General features: G+C 42.3%; 3 protein-coding genes across 5 annotated transcripts in view; 1 reads left to right on the forward strand and 2 right to left on the reverse strand.

Moving 5' to 3' along the window:
• LOC106582109 (protein dopey-2) overlaps window positions 1–2,581 on the reverse strand; it is a 54,693-nt gene extending 52,112 nt beyond the window's left edge. Inside the window, exon 1 of the mRNA XM_014164857.2 lies at window positions 2,342–2,581. The gene's annotated coding sequence lies outside the window, so the exon portion shown is untranslated. The remainder of the gene's footprint in view (window positions 1–2,341) is intronic.
• Window positions 2,582–7,954: 5,373 nt separating this feature from the next.
• LOC100194724 (ATP synthase subunit O, mitochondrial) lies at window positions 7,955–18,313 on the reverse strand. Of its 2 annotated transcripts, none has more exons than XM_014164856.2 (7): window positions 18,081–18,313; window positions 14,993–15,037; window positions 14,686–14,796; window positions 14,375–14,504; window positions 13,430–13,542; window positions 11,632–11,718; window positions 7,955–8,185 (listed from the first exon to the last, which is right to left on the reverse strand). In XM_014164856.2, exons 1-7 carry the CDS (start codon window positions 18,090–18,092, stop codon window positions 8,075–8,077), a joined length of 609 nt encoding a protein of 202 aa, XP_014020331.1. In that variant the 5' UTR covers window positions 18,093–18,313; the 3' UTR covers window positions 7,955–8,074. The 2 variants fall into 2 exon arrangements, with proteins under 2 accessions (XP_014020331.1, XP_014020330.1); XM_014164855.2 differs by lacking the exon at window positions 18,081–18,313 and adding an exon at window positions 15,504–15,609.
• Window positions 18,314–18,707: 394 nt separating this feature from the next.
• On the forward strand, window positions 18,708–24,424 carry LOC106582107 (sodium/myo-inositol cotransporter). 2 transcript variants are annotated; one of them, XM_014164854.2, is made up of 2 exons: window positions 18,708–18,968; window positions 21,265–24,424. In XM_014164854.2, exon 2 carries the CDS (start codon window positions 21,320–21,322, stop codon window positions 23,474–23,476), a length of 2,157 nt encoding a protein of 718 aa, XP_014020329.1. In that variant the 5' UTR covers window positions 18,708–18,968; window positions 21,265–21,319; the 3' UTR covers window positions 23,477–24,424. The 2 variants fall into 2 exon arrangements, with proteins under 2 accessions (XP_014020329.1, XP_014020328.1); XM_014164853.2 differs by having other exon boundaries at window positions 18,713–18,968; window positions 21,048–24,424.
• Window positions 24,425–27,513: the final 3,089 nt, after the last annotated feature.

Consider the following 27,513-nt stretch of genomic DNA (forward strand, 5'->3'; position numbering starts at 1 on the left):
TAGCTCTGGTCAGATAACAAAACAGATAAGATGTGAATTGACCATTCTCTATCACAGCTGTAGCCATTGGACTAGGGCCGACCCCAATTAGTCGACTGGTTGAGCTCTACTTTAATACAGGTTCTGGATCAGAACCTCTCCTTTAAGAGGCTGGGTCAGTACTATCCCCAAACTTACTGAAAAGGCCAGTCTCATTACAGCTGCTGACACTTCCACACATCTTCAGTCAGGTTCATTTTCTTTCTTTCCTTTCTGTCTCACTCTCCCACCTTCTGCTAATGTGGTATGTTCTCTCCTGACAGACAAGTAAACAAGAAAAGGGGATACCTAGTCAGTTGTACAATTGAATGCATTCAATTGAAATGTGTCTTCCACATTTAACCTAACCCCTCTGAATGAGAGAGGTGCGGGGGGCTGCCTTAATCAACATTGGCGCCTGGGGAACAGTGGGTTAACTGCCTTGCTCAGGGGCATAACTACAGATTTTTATCTTGTCAGCTCGGGGATTTGATCCACTGGCCCAACACTCCTACCTGCCAGGCTACCTGATTTTTGTGCAATGTGAACACGTCAGGTGCAGAAATACAGGCTGCCCTGCATAGCACAACCTCAAGCCTGTCAAGTGACCTACTAAAACCCTCTGCAAACACATTACCCTGTGGATACAAATATCTTTCACAAAACTGATTGTGTTAGCTTCCTGGAATATTTATCTAGTCATAAACTAATGTTTGAATTCAAACAAGGAAATGTAGATATTTAGGCCTACATCGTGTAAATACTCAAATGCATTGCTGTGTAGCCCAAAGTTGCACTTCAACACAGAATAATACCTGGAGCGGCCCATCAGACACTCATTCTCCATCTTATGAACATGCTGATAGGGAGCTGGGAGTGCTCGTGGTAGGCCTGCAACGTTTGCTCCTGAAGGGGAAAGGAGACTGTGTGTTTAGAGGGTGGACTCACTACCAGCTGATTTAGGGACACAAACCCAATAGGAAATGCAAAGAGAAATCAGTCACCTGATTGTGACACCATGAAACTGACTACCATATAGCATATGACTATGCCTTGTGAGACTAGGCCTATAAAATGAATAGGAAAGGCTAAAAATGCTAGGATGGGACAGACACTGCTGTTAAAGACTGAATCATGGCAGTGCTATGGCTCTGAATGTGACTCTATAGACCTGACTGCATTATGTAAGATGGCCTTGTCAAAGAGCAAATCAGGGATTTCCATCTGTCTGTGTGTGAGAAAGAGAATGAGAGAATGAGAAACAATTTCATCCAATTAGATGTTGTTGGCAATGTATACTGAACAAAAATATAAATGCAACGTGTAAAGTGTTGGTCCCATGTTTCATGAGTTGAATAAAAGATCCCAGAAATTTTCCATACACACAAAAAGCATATTTTTTTGCACAAATTTCTTTATATTCCTATTAGTGAGCATTTCTCCTTTGCCAAGATAATCCATCCACCTGACAGGTGTGGCATATCAAGAAGCTGATTAAACAGCATGATCATTACACAGGTGCACCTTATACTGGTTACAATAAAAGGCTACTCTAAAATGTCATACAACACAATTCCACAGGTCTTAAGTTTAAAGGGAGTGTGCAATTGGCATGCTGACTGCAGGAATGTCCATGAGAGTTGTTGCCAGATAACTGAAAGTTCATTTCTCTACCATAAGCTGCCTCCAACGTCGTTTTAGAGAAATTTGCAGTGCATCCAACAGGCCTCACAACCGCAGACCATGTGTAACAATGTCAGCTTCTTCACCTGCGGTATGGTCTGAGACCAGCCACCTGGACAGCTGATGATACTGACGAGTATTTCCACCTGTAATAAAGCCCTTTTGTGGGGAAAAACTAATTCTGATTGGCTGGGTCTGGCTTCCCAGTGGGTGGCCTATGCCCTCCCAGGCCCAGCCCAAATTCTGCTGCTTCTTCATCTTTCTAATGTTGTTTATAAAGCTCCAGACTCAGTGCAACAATGTTGCAATAACTGAGATTGAATGGTTGTTGATGTTGCTGAGAAATAATTAAAATTGCGTGAACGCGGCACTGCATCATGTCTCGGTTGTCCACCGAGTCAAAATAATTAGGGTAGCACTATATTTAGATAATACTGATTCACAACGGGAAAACGTGAACTGGGGAGAAAACACCGCCAATTAAAATGGAAATATGGTGATTTCAATGTGCTATATCCAGTGACTTACAGGCCTATATTTTAGCTACAACCCGTCAATTTCTATTCTCACCAAACCGGCACCTAATGTTGCGGTAAACAAAAAACACAAGGTGCATCATATGGGTGCATCAATGACTCACCAACTGCAAAACAAGCTCGGGTTTGAGCTGACCATTCGCGTGCTTCCAACAAATTTCACTAAATCCCGGGAAACCGGCGAATGTTAACGGTTCTGGGTGTAGCGTCCGTTCTGCAACTGAAGCTTTGAGAAACCGTCAACCAACCGTTATGTGGGGGGTGCGTGTCAAACTCTCTCGAGCAGATCACGCTAAACGCAACAGGGTGGAATGCCCAAACTCAGCTGATTCACAGAGAGTGATTGGAGCACGGAGAGCGCACTTCCTGATCTTCGGAGGGGTGGGGTGTGGAGCTCCTTGACAGTTTAGGTGCAGTATTTATCTTAACAAGCTAAAAGCCCCTCACAATGTCAGTTAAAAGTATTCACAATTCATGAATAAGCGATTCAGCCGTGTTAGGTAAACCTGTTTCTAGAGTTCGGCGTTCAAATCAGAAAGGATGTATCTTTTCTCACTGGCACCCCCGGTGTTGGTACGTTCCAGGATATGCGACGTTTACAAACCTCTCACTTCACTGTCAGATATTTGGTCAAAGCTGGGGTAAAGAGCATTAACAAAAAATAACCGCAAACATACTGTATCTGTTTATTTGTTATGTTACATTGAACAGTCCTTTTTGAGACAACGAAGTGACTTGTTTAATCAAAGATAAGACTATCTTATAATACTAACTATTCAGTGCACAACCTAGCCTCTGGCCCTGTAAACAAATGAGACACATTAACCTGGTTGTTTAATGTAGGGTGTCAAGGAGCCTAATGGTTAGAGCGTTGGCCCAGTAAGTAAGGTCATTGGTTTGAATACTTGAGCCAACAAGGTGAAAAATATATAATTTGCGCCATACTACTATGGCTGTCCCAGTAAAACAACATATTTCACTGCACCTGTAATAAGGTGTACAGGTGTGTCCAACCCCTCCACGGGAGTCCTAGTCCCGTTGGTATAGGTAATTTCAGACTTCACCCAGCCCGGGCAGCAGGGGTTTAGCTGGATCCTCTCTAGGGTGTCTAAGAGCCATCATGCCTATTTTGGACAACCCATAGCCAGAATTTGGCCAGCCCTTGCTGACGTGGTCTCCAGCTTTGGCCTCGGCAACAAAGCACTTCATCAGAGCCACTAGCTCCTCCTCTGCGATGTCATTGCTGCAGGGCCTGGAGGTCTGGAGAACACACATGGAGAGGAAGAAGCTCATTGCACATGTCACTGGTGGCAAAGAATTTGGTTTAGAGAATGTGTTCTACTTGGCTGCCAAAGGATGCAGGGTCACCTTCTGGACATAGAGGGAGCTATTAGTTTACTTTAAATGTCACTGTGTCCCAGGCCAGCTAACACACAATAACTATTGCACTATTGCTGCATTTAGACAGGCAACCCAACTCTGTTCTTTCTTTTCTAATTGTATTTTGACCAATCAAATTAGCTCTGAAAAAAATCTGATGTGGGAAAAATAATTAGAATTGGGCTGCCTGTGTGAGTCAGACTGTGTGAGTGAATGTTAAGGCATTAATAATGTGTAGTTACGTCTTGGGGCGATGCGTGAGTTGTTGATTAGCACATCCAAACCCCCGTACTCCTTCATGAAATGCTGCCATGCCGCCAGGATGTTGGCCAGGTCTGTAATGTCCAGCTGGAGGAGTGTGGGCTTGAGTCGCTCCCTCTGCAGATCCTCCACAACCACGGCCCCCCTTTAGACGTGCCAGGCGCTCAGATACACATCCCATTTAAAGCCCTGGCACAGTGCCTGCACTATGGCTAACCCCTGGCCCCACGTGGAACCAGTGACCAGAGCCACCTGTGGGCCAGACATCACCTCAAAAAGAGAGGGAAATCAAAAGCTATAGATTCTGAAAGCTTCAGAGCAGGGGTATTCAGATCTTTCCCTATGAGGTTCAGACTTCTGTTATACCAAGGTGTGTGCAATTCACACACCTTGGTGTCCCAGTTCTAAACCCTTCCCTGATTAGAAAGAAAAAAAACTGTGGAACTGGTTTCAACGTCCAGATTTGAATTTGAGGGCCATAGATTCTGAGCTACGGGTAAACATACATTTCCCGAGTTAAACGTTTATGTCCTCAATATCAATTAAAAGGTATGAAACCCTTTATAGCAGTGATTTTTTTTATTTAACTAGGCGAGTCAGTTAAGAACAAATTCTTATTTACAATGACAGCCTATGAACAGTGGGTTAACTGCCTTGTTTAGGGGCAGAACCTTTTGGTTACTTGCTCAACGCTCTAACCACTAGGCTACCTGCCGCTCCAGTGATCACAAATCCAGAGAGCTAGTTTGTCAGCTGTTGCTCTGACCCAGCGCTAGCATACCTTATTCAACTCCAGCCACCCAATACATGGACTGTTCTACATGCTACCGTCCGGCAGGCCGCACTGGTGCATCAAGGCTCAGACAGACAGACTCCTAAACAGCGCCTATCCCCTGGCCATAAAACTGTTCATGGCTAACAACTACTAACTCTGAAAAAACATCTCCCTCTCTCAAAGTATCCACACTGACTCTATGCCCATCCATAGGTCTCAACCTACTCAGACACAACCTATGCTGCTGCTAAAATTACTATTGATTACATGTATTACTCCATTACACTGCTGTTCATTGATTGCCATTCGTATTTGTTTATCCCAACTGGTCACTATTACTCCTGTTTACATGTGCAGTATATATTACCATTAGTATATTACCATAAGTATTTACTGTATATAATCCTAACACCAGTCACTTTTCAGCTGTTTTACAAGTATATCCTACTACCATTAACTTTTTATGAATAAACCCATCTCAACCACACCAGTTGCCCTGCATATTGAATAAGGTACTGACCTGTATATACTTGCATTCTGGTGTTTCTAACTCACATCATAGTTCTTGTAGTTTTAATAGAATAAATATTTATGACCTTTTCTATTATCATCACTGCATTGTTGGGAAAGAGCTCTCAAGGTAGGAATGTAACTATTGTTTTACACCGGTTGTATCCTGTGCACATTGTGAATAAACTTTTAAACTTTAATCAAGGTTCATGGTAGTTGAATCAGTTGTCTTAGTGCTGGCCTATAACATTAGCCGGCACGCCCTGAAACTCGACAGGACTTGTTGTGGTATGCTGCTATGGAGTAAAAAATGAATCATCGAACACATCCACATAATCTAAACATACATTAAAATGGAATTACCAGAGGAATTTAAGCAGTAGGCTATATTGTAGGAGTATGGTGACCCCTAAAGTCTACACAGTCACATGACCTTGTGGTCACCAGTAAATAAAGAATATTTTTCATTCAGATGTACAGTGCATCCGGAAAGTATTTAGAAACATTGACTTTTTTGGCATTCTGTTACATTACAGCCTTATTAAAAAATGTATCAAATTGCCCCCCCCCAACCCAATCCACACACAATACCCCATAATGACAAAGCAAAAACAGAAGGACAACCATCTCTTCTGCACTCCACCAATCAGGCCTTTATGGTAGTGTGGCCAGACAGAAGCACATGACAGCCTGCTTGGAGTTTGCCAAAAGGCACTTAAAGGACTTTCAGACCATGAGAAACAAGATTCTCTGGTGTGATGAAACCAAGATTGAACTCCTTTGCCTGAATGCCAAGCATCTCGTCTGGAGAAAATCTGGCACCCTCCCTACGGTGAAGCATGGTGGCAGGATTGAGGGAAAGATGAACAGAGCAAAGTACAAAGAGACCCTTGATGAAAACCTGCTCCAGATCGCTCAGGATCTCAGACTGGGGCGAAGGTTCACCTTCCAACAGGACAATGACCCTAAGCCACAGCCGAAACAACACGCAGAAGTGGCTTCGGGACAAGTCTCTGAATGTCCTTGAGTGGCCCGGACTTGAACCTGATCGAACACCTTGACAGAACTTGAGAGGATCTGCAGAGACAAATGGAAGAAACTCCCCAAACAGGTGTGCCAAGCTTGTAGCGTCACACTCAAGACTCGAGGCTGTAATTGCTGCCAAAGGTACTTCAAAGTACTGCGTAAAGGGTCAGAACACTTATGTAAATGTGATATGTTTATTTTTAATACATTTGCAAGAATTTCTAAAAAACAGTTTTTGCTTTGTCATTATGGGGTGTGTAGATTGAGAGGGAAAAAAACTATTTAAATCAATTTTAGAATAAGGCTGTAACGTAACAAAATGTGGATAAAGGGGTCTGAAAACTTTCCGAAATCACTGCATCACCAGTGTGGATGTAAAATTGTTAAAGTAGTATGGAGCACACCCCCGGCTATGCAGAGAGCATAGTATGGACGGATATACCAAGAAGTGGTAGAGCATATTCCCATGAATGAGCGGAAACACTAATTGCTACATTCTGATATTAATATCTGTTGCGAAGTCAAAAGAGAGAATATATTTAAGCAATAAGGCCGAGGGGTTATACCAAAGCTAAGGGCTGTTCTCGCAACACGGAGTGCCTGGATACCACCCTTAGCTGTGGTACTGTATATTGGCCATTTACCACAAACTGGTTACCATCATAACCATCATAATTAAAAACCATAAACAAATACATTTGCATCATACCAGCATCAGGAGTCAAACTACCCAGTTTATAATTAAGCAATAGGACCTGAGGTGGTGTGGTATACGGGCAATATACCACGACTAAGGGCTGTTCTTATGTAAGACGCAACGCGGTGTGGCTTTGGTACACGGACCCACCCCGAGGAACCTTATTGCTATTATAATGAATTACCAGCGTAAGCAGTAAAAATAAATATTTGGTCATACCCATGGTATACAGTTGGCTATACCATGGCTTTCAGCCAAATCAGAATTCAGGTCTCGAACCACCCAGTTTATAATAGAGATTATGGCATTAGTCTGGTACATCAAGTGCATCATAAATGATCCAAGCTGATAAACATGCATTTTATATTCCCTCCACCAGCAACAACCAGTCTGCATGGACACAGAAATAAAAGTCTTTGCTAGGTAAAGCTCCATCTTATCTCAGCTCACTGGTCACCATAGCAACACCTACCCTTAGCATGCACTCCAGCAGTTATATTTCACTGGTCATCCCCAAAGCCAACACCTCCTTTGGCCGCCTTTCCTTCCAGTTCTCTGCTGCCAATGACTGGAACAAATTTTCAAAATCACTTAAGTTGAAGCCATATCTCCCTCACTAACTTCCAAGCATCGGCTGTCAGAGCAGCTTACCGATCACTGCAGCTGTACACAGCCCATCTGTAAATAGCCCATCCAACCAACTACCTACCTCATCCCCATACTTTTGTTTTTTTCTGCTCTTTTGCACACCAGTATTTCTACTTGCACATCTTCATCTGCACATCTATCACTCCAGTGTTAATTGCTAAATTGTAATTACTTTGCCACTATGGCCTATTTATTGCCTTACCTCCTTACTTCATTTGCACACATTCTATATAGATATTTCTATTGTGATATTGACTGTACGATTGTTTATCCCATGTGTAACTTGTTGTTTTTGTCGCACTGCTTTGCTTTATCTTGGCCGGGTCACAGTTGTTAATGAGAACTTGTTCTCAACTGGCCTACCTGGTTAAATAAAAGATGAAATAAGAAATAAAAATAAAAGACATTACAAATACAAAGTGTATGTTACAGAATACTTTATTACGAACACAACTAGACAGGATTTTAGCGGACAAAGCGCTGTATAGGTGGCAGGAAGGAGAAAAACATTCCCATGCCTCTCTGGACGGGGCAATGGACTTAACTATCTCTGATGATCTTGGTCAGTTTGTGGATCTTTGTCTTGGTGGACATGTCCACATACTTATCTCCTATGCTGACAATCATACCACCCAGGATGGAGGCGTCAGACTGGAGGATAGAGAAAAGTAATACAAGTTAAAGCACCATTCAAACCATAGGCATATCAGATTAGTGCTAGCCTGACAGTCCTAAGCCTTTGCATATACCAGGAGTTAGATAGGGCTGGGCAATATCGACATAATATATCACAGTATTTTTCTCATTTGACAGTATTTGATGTTTCTGAATAATAAGAGATCTAGGCTATGCTTTATGGGTAGTGCATGACCCTAGGATGGCAAAACATGAATTCAAAGTGGTTTTAAAAATGGGCTTTCTCCATTCTGATTGCTTCATACTGTTCAACCAAAAATAACAGGACAAAACTGACAGCGAAGTAGTCCCATTTGTAGAACATCGCACAGGAATCAAAAATCCTCTTTTGTAGCCTCCAACTCTGGTACTCGACCAACGGTTCCCATTTGTATAGTTATTACATTTCTGCATTCACTTCCAGCATTTATGAATTTCTTAAATTTTCTGCACTAATTTCTTATTACACTGAACCAAAAAAAAAACGCAACATGTAAAGCGTTGGTCCCATGTATCATGAGCTAAATTTAAAGATCACATTTTTTCAGATGCACAAAAAGCTTATTTCTCTCAAATGTTGTGCACAAATCTGTTTATAACCCTATCACAGCCACGCCAGCCCAGGAACTCCACATCCAGCTTCTTCACCTGCCGGATCATCAGACCAGCCACCCAGACAGCTGATGAAACTGTGGGTTTGTACAACTGAAGAATTTCTGTACAAACTGTCAGAAACCGTCTAAGGGAAGCTCTCGGAGTGCTTGTTGTCCTCACCTGACTGCATTGCGGCGTCGTAACCAGTGGGCAAATGATCACCTTCGACGGCCACCGAGAAGTGGCCTCTTCACAGATGAATCCCGGTTACAACTGTACCGGGCAGATGGCAGACAGCGTGTAGTGTCGTGTGGGCGAGCGTTTTGCTGATATCAACGTGGTGAACAGAGTGCCCCATTGTGGGGTTATGGTATGGGCAAGCATAAGCCACGGACAACGAACACAATTGCATTATAGTCGATGGCAATTTGAATGCACAGACACCGTGACAAGATCCTGAGGCTGTTTGATGTGCCATTCCGCCGACATCACTTCATGCTTCAGCATGATAATGCACAACCCCATGTCGCAAGGATCTGAACACAATTCCCGGAAGCTGAAAATGTCCCAGTTCTTCCATGGCCTGCAAACTCAGACATTTCACCCATTGAGCATGTTGGGATGCTTGGATCGACGTGTACTACAGCGTGTTCCAGTTCCCGCCAATATCCAGGTACTTCACACAGCCATTGAAGAGGAGTAGGACAACATTCCACAGGCCAATCAACAGCCTGATCAACTCTATGCGAATGAGATGTGTTGCGCTGCATGAGGGAAATTGTGGTCACACCAGATACCGAGTGGTTTTCTGATCCACTCCCCTACTCATTTTATTTTTTAAGGTATTTGCATTCCCAGTCATGTGAAATCCATAGATTAGGGTCTAATGAATTTCTTATTTTAATTGATTGATTTCCTTATATGAACTGTAACTTGGTAAAATCACTGAAATTGTTGCGTTTATATTTTAGTTCAGTGTATAATTTTCCTTAAATCTTTTGAAAATGTTCGAATTTTTCTTCCACTGACAAGTATTTTGTGTTGATCGTTGACCAAAAATGACAAATTCATTTGAATCCCACTTTGTAAAAACAAAATGTCGAGGGCTGTGAATACTTTCTGAAGGCACAATAAGAAAATGTCAAGACAGGCCTGACGGAAATAGCAAATGTTGGTCAACTTTCCAAATGTCAACAAAACACACTAGACAAGGTGGGATCTTTATGTGTCTGTAAAATGCAAGAAATGATGGTAGAAATGATAAACTTGGAATCAAAATAAACTTGGAGTCACGCTATGGTGTTGTGTGGTCCTCCGAAAGGATGCAGTTTATTAGGCTACAGCTGAAAGAAATGAACTTCACAGGGTGGTAACAGTGCATGGTGATGAGCTTGATGCTCCTTTCCAATAAATATCGTGGGTCTTATTCTGGTGACATGATCGACGCTTGGCTGCAGTTTACAAATAAAATAATCTTGCTCTTGCCCATAATATCAAATGTTATTTGTCAAATGATTCTTAAAGTGGTGTTGACAAACAGTGAAAGGCTTCACCCCCAAAAAAATAGAGGGGAAAAAATGAAATAATCTCATGTAGGCGATACCTGCACCTAACATAAAAGGTATTGATCAAAAAGGTCACAGGCGAACACAATGGCTAGGCACTCCTCAATTTGGGCATATCCTCCTTTAGATCCATCTCCCTTGCTCTTTGTAAGAGCTGAGTCAGGTTGTGGTCATAGTCCTGCACGGCTTCTTCCACTGACCAGGATGTCATCAGCCATAACGCTTATTCCTGGCAGTCCCTGAAGTGCATCCTGTTGCCTTTGCTGATATTAATCTGCAGCTGGTTTCACTCCAGAAAGGTAACATTGTCCATCGGTATTTACCGTTGGGGGTCCAAAATGTGGTGAGGTAACTTTTCTCTTTATCCAAACATCATACCTGCCAGTACTCATTTTTTTGCATCCATTCCCAAAAAGATTTTCGTTTTTTCCAGGCTAGGCAGTACCTCTTCAATAGTATGCATTCGGTAACGTACCCTACATAAGGCTTTGTTGAGGGCACTTGGATCAAGGCAGACTTATTTTGCCTGGCTTTTCCACCAAGCTGTTGAACTGGTCTGACAGACTCATCCACCACTAGGTGGAGCTCACCTCACAGAGCCCCCAACCCTTCAAAAATGTCCTCAAACTGTTTCAGTATTGCCTCTGAGATGTTCAAGTATGATGGGACATTTAGTTTTTCTTTAGTGCTGACATGATGAACAACATGTTGGTGGTTGAGCTGTATTAACTTAAGCTTTTCACATGTTTCTGCTGAAAGGAGAGGCTTTTGCAAGGTTTTCACCATTTGGAAATTAAGCACATAGGTTTCCGCATCATGATTGGCTTGTAGTTCACACTCCCCTACTGGTGAAATAACCGAGCCATCGGTTACAGCCTTAGCCTTGCTTGGTTGTGGCTAGAGAGCATGTGCCAAGACCAAAGTGGGCACTTTCGCTATATAACTAAAAATGTGTGTATGACAAAACCATCAGTAGAGTTTAAAATGCAATGGAAACCCATTTAACTTGTATTTTCTATTCACTACATGAGAATTTAACCGCAAAAGTTATTTATGTGCACTACGTCATCACGCACAGCCTTTTAGCCACAACAAATCAATTTGATTTAAACATCTCTGGTGGGAGAAAAAATAAAATAAAAATATATATATATATATATATATATATATATATTTAAAAGTTTACCGCCCTGCCCTACCAGGAGTTGACGGCAGATAAATCCCTATTGTGCCACTGAGGACACAAATTGAGTATGGTCTCACCTTGGTCTCTAATATGAGTGTCTCTCCCTTTGCCAGGAAGCCGTTCAGAGCCACCTTCAGCTCTGTCAGGTTAGCCTCATCCAGGGGCTGTGTCATACACATAAAGATCAAATCAAACACTATAATAACTAATTTGGAACTTGGGTTGACAACTATATACAGTTGAAGTCGGAGGTTTATATACACGTAGGTTGTAATCATTAAAAGTCATTTTTCAACCACTCCACACATTTCTTGTCAACAAACTACAGTTTTGGCAAGTTAGGACATCTACTTTGTACATGACACAAGTAATTTTTCTAACAATCGTTTACAGACAGATTATTTCACTTATAATTCACTGTATGACAATTCCAGTGGGTCAAAAGTTTAAAAACACTAAGTTGACTGTGCCTTTAAACAGCTTGGACAATTCCAGAAAATGATGTCATGGCTTTAGAAGCTTCTGATAAATGATGTCAATTGTAGATGTATTTCAAGGCCTACCTGCAAACTCAGTGCCTCTTTGCTTGACATCATGGGAAAATCAAAAGAAATCCGCCAAGACCTCAGAAACAAAATTGTAGACCTCCACAAGTCTGGTTCATCCTTGGTAGCAATTTCCAAATGCCTGAAGGTACCACATTCATCTGTACAAACAATAGTACGCAAGTATAAACACCATGGGACCACGCAGCTTAGGAAGGAGACGTGTTCCGTCTCCTAGAAATGAACGTACTTTGGTGAGAAAAGTGCGACTCGATCCCAGAACAACAGCAAAAGACCTTGTGAAGATGCTGGAGGAAACGGATACAAAAGTATCTATATCCACAGTAAAACGAGTCCTATATCGACATAACCTGAAAGGCCGCTCAGCAAGGAAGAAGCCACCGCTCCAAAACCGCCATAAAAAAGCCAGACTACGGTTTGCAACTGCACATGGGGGAAAATATCATATTTTTTGAGAAATGTCCTCTGGTCTGATGAAACAAAAATAGAACTGTTTGGCCATAATGACCATCCTTATGTTTGGAGGAAAAAGGGGGAGGCTTGCAAGCAAAAGAACACCATCCAAATCGTGAAGCACGGGGGTGGCAGCATCATGTTGTGGGGGTGCTTTGCTGCAGGGGTGACTGGTGCACTAAACAAAATAGATGGCATCATGAGAAAGTAAAATTATGTGGATATATTGAAGCAACATCAAGACATCAGTCAGGAAGTTAAAGCTTAGTTGCAAATGGGTCTTCCAAATGGACAATGACCCCAAGCATACTTCCAAAGTTGTGGCAAAATGGCTTAAGGACAACAAAGTCAAGGTATTGGAGTGGCCATCACAAAGCCCTGACCTCAATCCTATAGAATATTTGTGGGCAGAACTGAAAAAGCATGTGCAAGCAAGGAGGCCTACAAACCTGACTCAGTTACACCAGCTTTGTCAGGAGGAATGGGCCAAAATTCACCCAACTTATTGTGGGAAGCTTGTGGAAGGCTACCCGAACCGTTTGACCGAAGTTAAACAATTTAAAGGCAATGCTACCAAATACTAATTGAGTGCATGTAAACTTCTAACCCACTGGGAATGTGATGAAATAAATAAAAGATTAAATAAATCCTTCTCTCTACTATTATTCTGACATTTCACATTCTAAAAAAAAACTGGTGATCCTAACTGACCTAAAACAGGGAATTTTTACTAGGATTAAATGTCAGGAATTGTGAAAAACTGAGTTTAAATGTATTTGGCTAAGGTGTAAGTAAACTTCCGACTTCAACTGTACAACCACAGTGTGCATGTGTGTATGGTGGTGGGTCACCGTACATGTGCGGTGGTGACAGTGCAGATGACCTCGCCACGGTGAGCGCTCATCATTTTCGCAAATGCGCCAACGACATCTGCGGTCAGGGTCAGGCGGCCATTATCTGCCAACACAGCTGAGGAGGAGAGAGGGGAACAATGAAACCTCAGTGGCTTAGCCAGTAGACACAAATAACATTTGCACGAACTGCATTTGCATTCAGTAACATTAGTAAGGGTGAAGATGTTCTCATAACAAAAATACTCAACTATTTCTCCTAATCTCTCCTTTGTATCACTAGTTAATTAAGATCATTAGTGAGCAGTAAACAGTACTCTTAGCTGACATTTACTTTATATTCCGGTTTACAACTAGCCAACCAAAAAGGTAGGTTGTCGCTACTTACCACAGCCAAAGTCATTACTACAATTTCTCTTAAAATGTGATTTTAAACCTAAAATGTAACCATATTGCTAACCTTATGCCTAACTCCAACCTTAAATGTTGACCAAAAACCACATTTTTATTTTCATTAACTTACACAATTTTGACTGTGTCTGTGGTAACTAGTGGAAACAAAAAAAGGTATGGAGTGACATCCATATCGCTTTTTCCATTTCAGATGGTCAAGAGAGTCAGAAGACAAGGAAATTAAGCAGTTTGGTCGATTTTTTTTAAACATTTTAGTCATTTAGCAGACGCTCTTATCCAGAGCGACTTACAGTAGTGAATGCATACATTTCATTAAAAAAAATTCTGTACTGGTCCCCCGTGGGAATCGAACCCACAACCCTGGCGTTGCAAACACCATGCTCTACCAACTGAGCCACACGGGAGATGAGGCTCTTGACAGCAGAAAAACAACGTCATCCTCCCCAAACCGGCCCCATTTATTTTTCTTACACGACAGCAGTTTCCAGAACAAGAGTGCACTGTGGAGTATGACTTGGTTAGGCTGGGCGACTCACTGATGAGGTTAACTGTTATTGGGGAGAGATTCGCCTTAGTCATGGCATCACCAAAGAACTTCAACTTGAGGCTGCGCTTGACATGAGGGTTCATCACAATACTGGACAGCTTAGGGTCCTTGATCAGAGCCTGATAGAGAGAATGAAAAGACAGAGAAAGAGAGCTGGTCAAAAATGATAGTGGTCGCAGTCAGTGCCTAACAAACTAATGTATGTTTCCCTAGTTAATAGAGAGAGAGTGTATATACACATTACACACTAGTGGACAGAGAGTACTTAGACAGGAGAGAGGGGTGCAGTGCATAACTCACCGACAACGTCCTCATCTCCTTCTCTACTTGTTCCAGTTTCTTCTGCTTGCTGGCAGCAGAGAACAGGGCTGTGGCATAGCGGCCTCCGACCCCATACACGTCGATGGGGGGCTAAAATAGAAAACGGACACAAACATAAGCAATAACCAACCATGTATTTGAACCACAGAGCCAACGACCACTGACATTACTCAAGCTGTAGCGTGCGTGAGAATCATAATACCAAGGGACAGGATCAGTCATATCACAGAACATTGCACTGATCAGATGGCAAGGGTAATTTAAAGTTGAACTTCATAATTCTTACCCTGATCAAAGCTTGTCGGAGAACCGACGTGCTGAATTGACGCACCTGAAGGATAGAGATGATAAAGGAAATTATTAATACTTAACAGTGACGTCTGGAGTGTAGTAGCTGTTAGTTAGCTAATGAAGATAACTTGCTAACTACCAAAATTGTTTTGAACTAGCAAAAATCTTGACCACATTTTCTACAATGTCATGCGCCTGTCTTATGGACTTTGGACAACAGTAAACAGTAATGTCATTGTTCCGTAGCAAAATGACAAATAAGCATAACGAGGTAGCTAGCTATATTCAACAAGCTAGCGGGCTGTCATTAACATTAGCTAGTTAACCGTAGCGGGCTTGTCAAGTTCACAGAAGGCCTCGCGTGTTGTGCGTTGAAAACTAATTCTGCGCGACATCAAAACAATGCACATTGATCCATTTTGTACCAATTAATAATATACATACATACTCAAACTAAAAACCCAGCCATGAATCGCAAAACATTCACGTTCAGCCGAAAGTCATACCTGCAGCCCCAGTCCTAATGCTGCCATTTTCTTCAGACTGTAGGTCAACTTCTGCGCATGAAAGCTGGTCGCAAAAGAAACACGTATATTCTGAAGCGAGAAGCATTATGGGAAACGTAGTTCGTATGTCGATGTAGTGGAAATGTACTTCCTAAAAGTGTAGCGTATGGATAAGCAGCTCATACAAGCCCTACGAATATGTTGTGGAGCACTCAGGACCTCCTCGGTGGCAGTAATGCAGGTACAGTTGGGAGAGATGCCGTTAAAGTTAAGATAGACAGCAACTAACCATGACATATGAGTAAATCTACAAGGACATAAGGTTGCATATCCTATTAAAAAAAAAAGGTACTCCTAGAGTAATGGGAACATGAACAAAATTTGCGTACAAGTTTTGGGTGGATAGGCAATGGCATGGCGAGAGAGATGGGGTTGATTGGGAAGGAGTTTAGCCCCTCTGTGTGTCTTCCTGCTATCCCACCTTGGTTGCATAGGAGGTTGGTGGCACCTTAATTGGCTTGTGGTAATGACTAGAGCGGAATAAGTGGGATGGTATCTATGCCATTCTATTTGTTAAATTCCAGTGATTATTGTGAACCTCATGCCCTCAGCAGCCTCCACTGCTTGGTTGCTCCCTCAGCCAGGGATAGATCTAGGTTGCTTGAGAGGGTACGAGTTGTTAAGGAAGGAGTAGATTCCGTTGTAAGTGAACATTTAAAAACACAATACTATGCTTTCTTGGATATATTCACAGATGGATCTATTGACACTAAAACTGGGAGGACAGGGGCAGCTTTTAGTGTTCCTGAGTCTAAGGTGGCAGTGACAAAAAGAACAAAGGATCATTTATCTGGTTATACAATGGAGTTGCTGGTTGATAAAAACAGTAGTTAAAAAGAAATGGCAAGAGTTGTGGAAAAGGGAGAGAAAGGGAAGACACCTATATAAGATACAGGAAAAGGTGGGGCAGGGAGGTCCTCAGGTCGAGAGAGAAGGGAGGAGTGTGTAATGAGAGACTGGGACACACAAGGCTCAATAGTGTGTCCCACCTTTGAAATTGGTAGGACAACCGCAGACTGGGAGTTGTGATCATTGTCAGGAGGAGATGGAGACAGTGGAACACGTTCTATTTCAATACCAGCAATATGGATGGGAAATGGAGTGATTGTTATTAGATTTAAGGAGTAATGGGGTTGAAGAGCCAACATTAAGTGAACTGCTGGGGAAATCTTCAGGGGATGTAGTATTTAATTATGTATTTCGTTTCCTTAGGGAGATGAGAATATTGGGTAGGATTTAGACCTTCCCTGTCTCTGGTCCACACTCCAGTCCAGTTGGTGGCGATAATAGCACCTTAAAGTTGGTTGCCAACCGCCATAAAAAAATACAGAGAAGAAGAATTGACTTCCTAGACCTAAAAAAATAGTAAGTGGAAATTCACTGTCCTTGTCAGATACACATTGGCAGACAAGCAACCAATTTAATTGGTTTAAGCTATGTGGCTCAGTTGGTAGCGCATGGTGTTTGGAACACCAGGGTTGTGGGTCTGATCCCTACGGGGGACAGTACAAAAATGTATGAAGTCGGTCTGGATAAAAGCATTTGCTAAATGACTAAAATGTAAATGTGTGGGACATATAGTTGGCTACTTATCAGATTCTCATAGTGTTAAAAATTAGGCCTATGTAATTAAAATAGGAGCTCTGTTTTATATAAAGCTTATAAGTGCATTCTTGCTGATATCACCTCAAGTATGTATTGACACAGGCCTAGTTGTCCCACTGTCAGACTGTGTCAGTATGTAGTTTAGGGTCCGAGTGTAGATTGATCCACATTGTTTATGCATTTCATTCTCAGAGATGCGCAGTGACACAGCCATAGTGGTTTCTCCAGACATCTTATGCACCTTTCACCATGATAAAACATGCCACTTATGTGTGCGCTGAACTGAAGGGTTTATCATTGCATACAGGCCAACATATCTTGACTAAGGTATAATTTTAATAGTTTTACATTTGTCACGTCCTACATCAGACAGAGCCTATTTATTTATCAGAGAGAATGGCAGGAGCTAGTCACTAATCAAAAGGCGTAAGGTTACCTGTGTGGTTCCTACGCCTGTGCCCAACGATTGAATACCCTCACACTGTAAATGATGGACGCACTGAATGGGAGACCCAGCTGTCACTGTGTTATTGAGACTGCAAATAACTTTAATAACTTATCAAATGCATCCCGTTTATCTCCCCCATATGCTATGACATTACATTCTAGATAGATACATGCGTTGTATGTAGCCTGTTTGGAGGTCGGATTAGGCTATATGCCGATATACATTTCTGGAAAGTTGAACACTTTGAAGGAAGATTACAAGGGTTTTACAAGTTAATATATCCCAAAGTGGCAGTTTCTAGATTGTTAAATTACTACCATTCCACTGTTAAAGCTCATTATCAACCAGGATATGTAAACTAGTTAGGCAAAGTGGGGTTTAAGGCAATTTCGACCCAAGTAGCCTAACAGATTGAATGTCATGAGGAAAGCCAATCCCCTGTTTTAAAACAAAGGTTCACTTACAGTAGCATGCATTCTGAGTCGGTTGTTATCCGAAAAATTCAATTGCGCCTCAAAACAATACGGTATTTCAATTCCAGGCTACAAGAATTAGAACAATAACCAATGGGCGTGTTGCATTTGAAACGTCACATGTGTTTTACCAAAGATTATGGATAAACTAAGAAGATACTACATGTCTCCTCGCCCTAACAATGGGAGTCGTTGTCCACAAAGCGGCATGGCGGGCTGTCTAGCGCCCGCCAACACTTTCTTTGGATTGGTGGATAAATCTCATTATTGTAATTTAAAAATATTAAATGAGGGTTGTTGACGTCAACCAGCTGTATTCAATGGAGAGGGATGCTAATCTGCTAGCCTCATGTCATGAATATGCATATACATCTCGAGGCAACTTAAATGTGTTTTTCTCAAAGTGGCCGGGATGTCACGTGTCCAAAGCAGTACATCAGTAACAACTTAAGCATTACGAAACTTCTATTCAATCAAATAAACCTCACGTAGCAAATAAGCCATTTACTTTTTTGTTGTTGACCAAATTCGACACTCTCATTGAGCTACATACAAAACCTTGCTTGGTGGCCGAAAAAAAAGAAGATTTTCCGCCGAGTTGGGCCTCTCTCTTCCGCTTCCTCTCTGGTATTACACATGAAGGGCGTGGCAATGGGGAAGAAGCAGAGTCGATGCTTATAAAGTGCAGCTACCTTATGTATTAAAACGAATTGCTCTGAAACAGAGGACACGAACTACCTCTACATCGGAAGAACTGACGTAGGAAGAGACACATACATACTGTCGCCAGAAAAGCAGGCTCAGACAGTCGCATCCTGAACTTGTGGTTTGATGTAGCCTACATTAGCTACAATATAGCGGAGTATTGTAATTGCAATGGTGAGTGTGTATTTTTGTGATGGCCGCCCGTTTTAAATGGTAGCCTAGATAATGTAACTGACGCTAGAAATGCAGAAGGGACAAAAGATGGTGATGGAGAAAATGTAAAAAGCAGATCGAGCGCTTAATTTACTATTGTGCATCGGATGTAAATTAATTGAATGTAGGCTACTAGGTCAGGGTCCTATTATATTTGACGAATTCAACCACTTGTTTTACTCAAACTACGACGAGACTACATATATAGCCTACCTCAATTAGATATACCCTCCTTGGCAATGCGGAAGATGCGCGTGCTCTTTTTCTAGAATATTCCGCCGATGTTGTGTAGCGTGCAACATGTCGTGATAATACTTTGACTACATTGCACTGATCCTCATATCTCATACCAGTATCATGTTGATACCATTTCTTAAAAGTAGATTAGGCCAACTTCCACGAGTTGTCTTTGTCCCTCGTCGTTGTGCATATTATTCTCTCATGCGGCCTTTAACATAGCAGGCGTAGATCTGTATATAATGACAAGATGCTCATGTCTATGCCTTAACAATGGGAGCCGTCCCAAAGGCGGGAAGACAAGTTTAGGTCCAAAATAAGGCCATAGAAATGCATTGTGCTTATTTTGGACAGATATTGACAAGAGTGAAACCTCTTCCTCTCTGAGCTACGACGAAAACTAGCGCAACGGATTATGGTCGTTGTAGTTAAATACCACGTTTCAGGGCTGAACTAGGTGGAACATTTGCTTAATGAAAACTACAACACCCTTCAGCCCAGCGTCTCACTTAGTTCTTGACTTGATTTCTCGTTTATTATTTGAGGAACGGCACGTTCGGCTCTCAAAAAATAAATAAAATGTATTTCAAGTAATTGAATCGACGTTGGTCAATTAGCTGTTTTAATAACGACAAACAATATTGCAGCAACAAAACCCAAAATTGGTTAATCGGTCAGCACTAGCTGTAGACGATGATGCTGAGGGTGACAAGATCGTATTGTCTATTAAATAATTAGCTATGCTTGTCTCTGGGATAATGACTTGGTTGGGGGCTGATGATTTAATCATAATGCGTATGTAATACATGAATGAATTTAAACACTAGGCTACGTAGCCATTTTTGATTTCTTCACATGGACTGAGCTGCTAGACTTTTTGGTTTGAAGCTCTGAGATGGACATGGCTCTTTCTCTTTTAGGTTTAGCCACTATTTAAGAGATTGGAGTGAGGGCTAGAGAAAGTTACTGTAAATACTGTATTTAAATCTGTTACCATGCCCAGTTTGAGTGTGAATAAAGGCATCTGATCAAGCTCTGTTTTGATGACCGGTTTCTCAGAAATGTTGCGTGTGTCCATTTCGGAAAGTATTCAGACCCCCCGACTTTCCCCCACATTTTGTTACGATACAGCCTTATTCTAAAATGTAATTAAATTGTTATTTTTCCTCGTCAATCGTCATACAATACCCCATAATGACAGTAAAACAGATTTTTTTGTTTAAGTTTTTGCAAATGTATTCAATTAACAACTGAAATATCACATTTACATAAGTATTCAGACCCTTTGCTATGAGACTCAAAATTGAGCTCAGGTGCATCCTGTTTCCATTGATCATCCTTGAGATGTTTCTACAACTTGACTTGAGTACATCTGTGGTAAATTCAATTGATTGGACATGATTTGGAAAGGCGCACACCTGTCTATAGAAGGTCCAAATCAATACGTGTAAATGGGTTGTATGGGGAGCGTCGATGCACAGCCAACGGAACTTGAGAGGATCTCCCCAAATACAGGGGTGCCAAGCTTATAGTGTCATACCCAAGGCTGTAATCACTGCCAAAGATGATACTTTACTCAGTACTTTGTTGTATCTTAATACTTATGTAAATGTGATTAAAGTTTATTTTTAATACATTTGCAAGAACGTCTAAACATGTTTTTGCTTTGTCATTATGGAGTATTGTGTGTAGATTGAGAGGGGGGGACAATTTAATCAATTTTAGAATGTGTGTCACCTTTCTTGGTTCCCATCCGACACAGGCTCTAATCAGGTGTTTGTCTTTGTCTTTGCTGTCTTGCAGGAATGTAAACTCTAGGCTATACTAGACCAGAGGCCTGCTGCATCCTCCCTTAAAACTAGTGTTTTCAGTGCAGGTGGATTACACCTGCAAATGCAGACACCCCTAGTGAATTTGACCTGACGGTGGATACTACAGCTTCCATCCAGACAGCAAACCAAAGGATAGAGAATTTTTATTGCCCATCTGTTACGTTAAAACTTGGCTTTGACTTTTGCAGGGTTCAAGGGAGTTTTTCAGCCGTTTTGAACCAGTGGTTCCGTTTAGCACTCACAATGAAGATGGGTACAGCTGTCATGGAGGCAGCAGACATTGCTGTGGTGGTGCTGTACTTCATCCTGGTGCTGAGCATCGGGTTCTTTGCCATGTGGAAGGCCAACCGCAGCACGGTGAGCGGATACTTCCTTGCGGGACGCTCCATGACGTGGGTGGTGATCGGAGCGTCCCTGTTTGTCAGCAACATCGGCAGTGAACACTTCATAGGCCTGGCTGGGTCGGGAGCAGCCAGCGGCTTTGCTGTGGGAGCATGGGAGTTTAACGCTCTTCTCCTGCTGCAGCTGCTGGGCTGGGTCTTCATACCTGTGTATATCCACTCTGGTGTGTACACCATGCCAGAGTACCTGTCCAAACGCTACGGGGGCAGTAGGCTAAAGGTGTACTTTGCTTCCCTTTCTGTGCTTCTCTACATCTTCACCAAGATCTCTGTGGACTTGTACGCTGGGGCGCTTTTCATCCAGGAGTCACTGGGCTGGAATCTCTACCTATCCATCATTCTGCTCATTAGTATGACCGCATTGCTTACGGTCACCGGCGGCCTGGTTGCAGTCATGTACACAGACACCCTCCAGGCCGTGCTGATGATTGGTGGAGCTCTCAGCCTGACCATCATCAGCCTGATCAAGGTTGGTGGTCTTGAAGGGGTTCGGACCAAGTACATGCTAGCTGTCCCAAATGTAACAGCTATCCTGGCCAGTGGGAACTTCACCCACTCACCCTCCTGCCGCATTGAGCCCAAGCCAGACTCCCTGAGGATCCTCCGGGGCCCGCTGGACGAGGACATCCCCTGGCCTGGCTTCCTCTTAGGTCAAACCCCAGCTTCCATCTGGTACTGGTGTGCTGACCAGGTCATCGTCCAGAGAGTGCTGGCTGCTAAGAACCTCGCCCATGCCAAGGGCTCCACACTGATGGCTGGCTTCCTGAAGGTCCTGCCCATGTTTATTATTGTTATCCCCGGGATGATATCCCGGATCTTGTTTGCAGATGAGATTGCCTGCATTGGGCCAGAGCACTGCCTGGCTGTGTGTGGCTCTAAGGCGGGGTGCTCCAATATCGCATACCCGCGGCTGGTCATGGCAGTGATGCCTGTGGGACTGCGAGGGCTGATGATGGCTGTGATGATTGCGGCTCTCATGAGTGATCTGGACTCCATCTTTAACAGTGCTAGCACCATCTTCACCCTGGACATCTACCAGAGTGCTAGGCGTGGCGCATCCCATAAAGAGCTGTTGTTGGTGGGCCGGCTGTTCGTGGTGTTCATGGTGGTTATCAGCATCGCGTGGGTCCCTGTCATCATCGAGATGCAGGGCGGCCAGATGTACCTGTACATACAGGAAGTAGCCGGATACCTAACCCCGCCCATTGCCGCCCTCTTCCTGCTGGGCGTCTTCTGGAAGCGCTGCAACGAAAGGGGTGCATTCTGGGGCGGTATGACCGGGTTTGCGCTGGGTACCACCCGGCTTATCTTGGCGTTTATTTACCGAGAGCCTCCCTGTGACCAGCCAGACGACAGGCCTTTCTTCATCACACATGTCCACTACATGTATGTGGCTGCTGGGCTGTTCTGGGTGTCTGGACTGGTGGCTGTGGTTGTCAGTCTCTGCAACCCTCCTCCAGATAAGGAGCAGATCCGCACCACCACATTATGGGGCCTGCGTAACATGGGGAAGCTTCTCCTCAAAGACCGTGAGGAGATGTACAAGCTGACGGATAAGAGCCCTTTGCAGTTGAATGGGAATGGAGGCCTCTATAAGGATCTTCCCCCAGACATCTGCAATGCTAGGTGTCTAGATGGGGAGGACGTCAAGCTGCTAGCTCCGCCTTCTGACTTCGACCCCGCGACTCCCAGCGGCGAGACAACCCCGGAAATGACACTAGCAACGCCCACCATCCAGTTTGATAACGGGCACCCAGGGCTAGTGCATGCAGAGGAAGGTTGTGGGGATGAGGAGGGTGGGAGGTGCATGCAGCTGTTGGAGTGGTTCTGTGGGTTTAAGGAAGCGGCATATGATGCCCATCCCAAAAGGACAGCGGAGGACGAGAGAGCCGTTATGGAGATGCTGTACGAGCCACCCAGAACCAAACTGCTGCTCAACTGTGGCCTGTTTCTCGTCTGCTCATTGGGAATATTCCTATTTGTCTACTTCTCTCTATAGACTGGGCCAAAGGAGGTGTTGTTGGGGATTGTTTCAAGGGAAGTTACAATTTTCTAATATTTTATGAATCTGAAGTTTGTAATATTTACAGTGCAGCTTCCTAACAAGGATTCACTGAGCTTTTTGAAATCATTATTTTGAAACAATTGAATCTTCTGTCTTGTCTCAAACTCTGAACCACTTCAACTCTATCCTGTACTTGTCATTTTTGTAAAGTGCTTATTGTTAATGTGACTGACATATCTATTGTGATTTATAGAATTGTGGTATTCTATTTGAATGTGTTTGGTGACATTAGCATTATTTATATTCACTTTTTATATTTCCTTGAGGAACAGTTGTTTCTGTGCTAAAAGTGTTATTGGGACCATTGACTTTGTAGTGATGTTAGCTATAGCACACCCATATATATCTGAATGTCTATGTACTCTGAAAATGTACGGTATACGAATAGTGTGTTCAGATTTTCCATGTACTGCTATGTTACTATATCCTTATCAGCACAAGTGGTTAAGATGGGTGAATTCCTTGTTTATAGTGTGCTGCTGTGTTATTCCACCTGCTTTTCTATCGAGAAAGTTAAGAAACCATTTTAAGGCCTTTTTGTTATGCAGCGATTACCTCAAAGTTACACTAACGCCATCACCCTCTACCATCGATGGAGACTAAAACTATCATAACTGTTTTCCCTTCCTATTAGCATTATACATTGTTGATATGGTGATTGCAAATGCTTAGAATTTTTACCAAATTATTTAGTTTTAATGTTTGTCCTATTACTTTTTATTTTCGGATGTTTCCAATTCTTAAGAATACCCAGGTGAGTTGCTGTAGAATGTGTAAAAAAAAAAAAATGCTGTTAAGTATAAAGATGTATGTATGTGTCATGACGTTGGCCTGTGGGTAAAGTTTATGCCCCCTCATAAATGCCTTTCTCCCTTCCCTCTCTCTCTGACTACTGAAGGACTCTTGAATAGCCTTTGTTACACATAGAGCGTCTGGGAACATCAAACAAGTGGGGGGAAAGGAACCATATTTCGATAATAGAACCAGTTGAAAATATGCGTTGGTACTTAATGAATATGATGTCAGTTCGGTTGTCATCTGAGACATTATGACAGGATGACATAAACTGTATCTGGGAAAGTCTACACATTCTAGTTATCAGATTCACATGGAATTGTTGTGCAATTTAAATGTTTGAATATGAATCTATTTGTGAAAAGATGAAATGTAATTTTAGCTTCCAAATGAGAGAATTGGGTTTTCATAAGGTTAGAGCCCTGCTCAATCAGTGGCCCGCCCCTGTGAAGAGACATGGGTTATAAACTATGAAACACACCTTTCTCTCCCTCCACTATATAAGCCCTTGACGAAACTGTAACCTTCTGTTCCGAGGACGATAGGACGACGGTCCATACGTTAAAAAGGACTAACATGTCAACTACAGAACTAAGCCAACCTCAGCGTGAGCTTTGGTTGTGAATGGTATAGACTTTGAACTCTTCACTAAAGACGTGAGATATCCTAGCCGTTGAGTTAGCAACAGCAGTTGTAAACGTGGGCTAGGAAAGGACGGGTGACATATCCAGTCTAACACACAACGAAGATACTACAACGTATCCACCTTACCACCAGAGACATTCTTCCGAGAACAGCAAAATCTGTTGGGCAACACGACCAGCATCTACGACCAACCTACCAAAGCGCAGCTCAGACTAAATATTTATTGCATTTCCCTTTTCCAAATGGGCGGTAATTTAGAATGCATAAGATACTGTATTTACGATAGCATAGCTTCTCCCTTTGTTCCTCAGTCTTCCCGCTCTTTCATTCAAGCCCAACCCCCTCTCTTTGTGTAACCAGCCGACATACAGGTTCCGTCCACCAGGGATGTTTTCTGTATGACATAATTTGCATTCTGTGTATATGTAATTCTGTGTGATTAGTTAGGTATTTAGTAAATAAATAATTAAACCCAATTTTGTATTGCTGATTCAACTTGTTAGCCAGGGTTCGTGAAGATAACCAAGAATTTACAACTTTCAGATGAGACTGAAATAAGGTGATGATTAATATTGACTGCTATTGATGTAAAATAATACTAGGTCTTTAAGAGTTTATTCGGAAGATAACAGCTCTATAAACATTCTTCGTGGTGCCCCGACTTTCTAGTTAATTACATTTACATGATTAGGTTAATTAGGTAATATTAATTACAGAGAAAGGATTTTATAGAATAGCATGTCATCACTTAATCCGGCATAGCCAAAGACACGACATATAACAGTTTGTCAACATGAAAAACTCGACTTTTTATTATACACTTATTGTAGCATTGCAAGGAATTGAACATACAGTATCAATGCTCATAGTTTGTCATATGTTTATGATTAGGTTAATATTTGACATTTCTAACTGTTTGTCTGAATGTTGTATCTTCCACAGTTAATGTCATGACATTTGTTCAGTAAGCTATTTTGGTAACTTAGTGGCAAAACACTAAAACCAAGCCCTGTTTTTTGTGGGTCTTTTGTTTGCCCTTTATTTATACTGAACAACAATATAAGCTGACATGGTAAAAATCTGTCGTTCTGCTCCTGAACAAGGCAGTTAACCCACTGTTCCTAGGCCGTCATTGAAAATAATCATTTGTCCTTAACTGACTTGCCTAGATAAATAAAGGTAAAATAAACGCAACATGCATTTGAGTGAAACCTCTTACCAAATGTGTCTTAGTGTTCAATGCTGAAGAAAATGTTTTGTTTTTCAAGAAGACAAAACAATGCCAATTTGAGCAGTGAATGCTATGGTTATTATTAAGCCTTGCTATTAATTGGCTAATGTTTTGTAGTGAAATAGTGGCAACTCTTCAATAGGGTACCTAATGGAGATTAATTTGCAAAGTAGACATGCTATTTCAGACCTGTAGTTGTTTTGCTGAAAATTAAAGCTTCGCTAACCATCCCTGTTCCAAATCTGATAAAAGGAGGATTACAGGCTGACTACACCGCTCACGTCGCAAAATGAATAATATAGATTTCTAAATTGAATTATCGCACCCACACTGCTCGCGCGCGCCAATGAGCGTCTGCGTTGCTAAGGGCTAAAATAGAAGTCAGTTCTATTTCTGACACAGATCGCGCTGCAAGTCCTGCCTCTCCCATCTCCTCATTGGTTTATAGAAGCAGGTACCCACGCGCCATCTCCTCATTGGTTATACCCACGTGGGTGACTGAAGACGAACAAGGTCAGTGGTGGTAATGCACCTAATTTATGAAAGTTGCCAATCGCAATATAAAGTCAAGAGAAGAAAAAGCCTGGAAGGATGAGAGATGACTAGAAACGATTCGGTTGACTGTTTTATGTATGGATTAATTGGAGTAGAGGACCTTCAGGTAAATAGGACTAATTAGCTAGCAAGTGCAAGCTAGCTAGCTAAATTGCCATAAATGTTTAATGCTTTTTGACCTGTCCCCAAATTAATATAATTGGTTCAGAGTTTGTTTGATATTTTAACCTGCGTGTCGTGATCGCGTTTGGTGTGGGGGGACAAAATCCATTTATGCATGATGGCGCACGTGCGCAGCCAGTTTGGGTTCCGTGTTATCATATATATATATATACTCAAAAAAATAAAGAGAACACTAAAATAACACATCCTAGATCTGAATGAAAGAAATAATCTTATTAAATACTTTTTTCTTTACATAGTTGAATGTGCTGACAACAAAATCACACAAAAATAATCAATGGAAATCCAATTTATCAACCCATGGAGGTCTGGATTTGGAGTCACTCAAAATTAAAGTGGAAAACCACACTACAGGCTGATCCAACTTTGATGTAATGTCCTTAAAACAAGTCAAAATTAGGCTCAGTAGTGTGTGTGGCCTCCACGTGCCTGTATGACCTCCCTACAACGCCCGGGCATGCTCCTGATGAGGTGGCGGATGGTCTCCTGAGGGATCTCCTCCCAGACCTGGACTAAAGCATCCGCCAACTCCTGGACAGTCTGTGGTGCAACGTGGCGTTGG

This window comes from Salmo salar, chromosome ssa21 (assembly GCF_905237065.1).
Source record: "Salmo salar chromosome ssa21, Ssal_v3.1, whole genome shotgun sequence".
In the NCBI taxonomy this organism is placed as follows: Eukaryota; Metazoa; Chordata; class Actinopteri; order Salmoniformes; family Salmonidae; genus Salmo; species Salmo salar.

Excerpts from the sequence above, each read along its gene's own strand:
- LOC100194724 (XM_014164855.2), bottom strand. The coding sequence starts at position 15,530 with ATGGCAGCATTAGGACTGGGGCTGCAG. Across the intron at positions 15,038-15,503 it reads CATTAGGACTGGGGCTGCAG|GTGCGTCAATTCAGCACGTC; the intron begins GTATGACTTTCG and ends TCTATCCTTCAG. Across the intron at positions 11,719-13,429 it reads GCACTGTCACCACCGCACAT|CCCCTGGATGAGGCTAACCT; the intron begins GTACGGTGACCC and ends TGTATGACACAG.
- LOC106582107 (XM_014164854.2), top strand. The coding sequence starts at position 21,320 with ATGAAGATGGGTACAGCTGTCATGGAGGCAGCAGACATTGCTGTGGTG.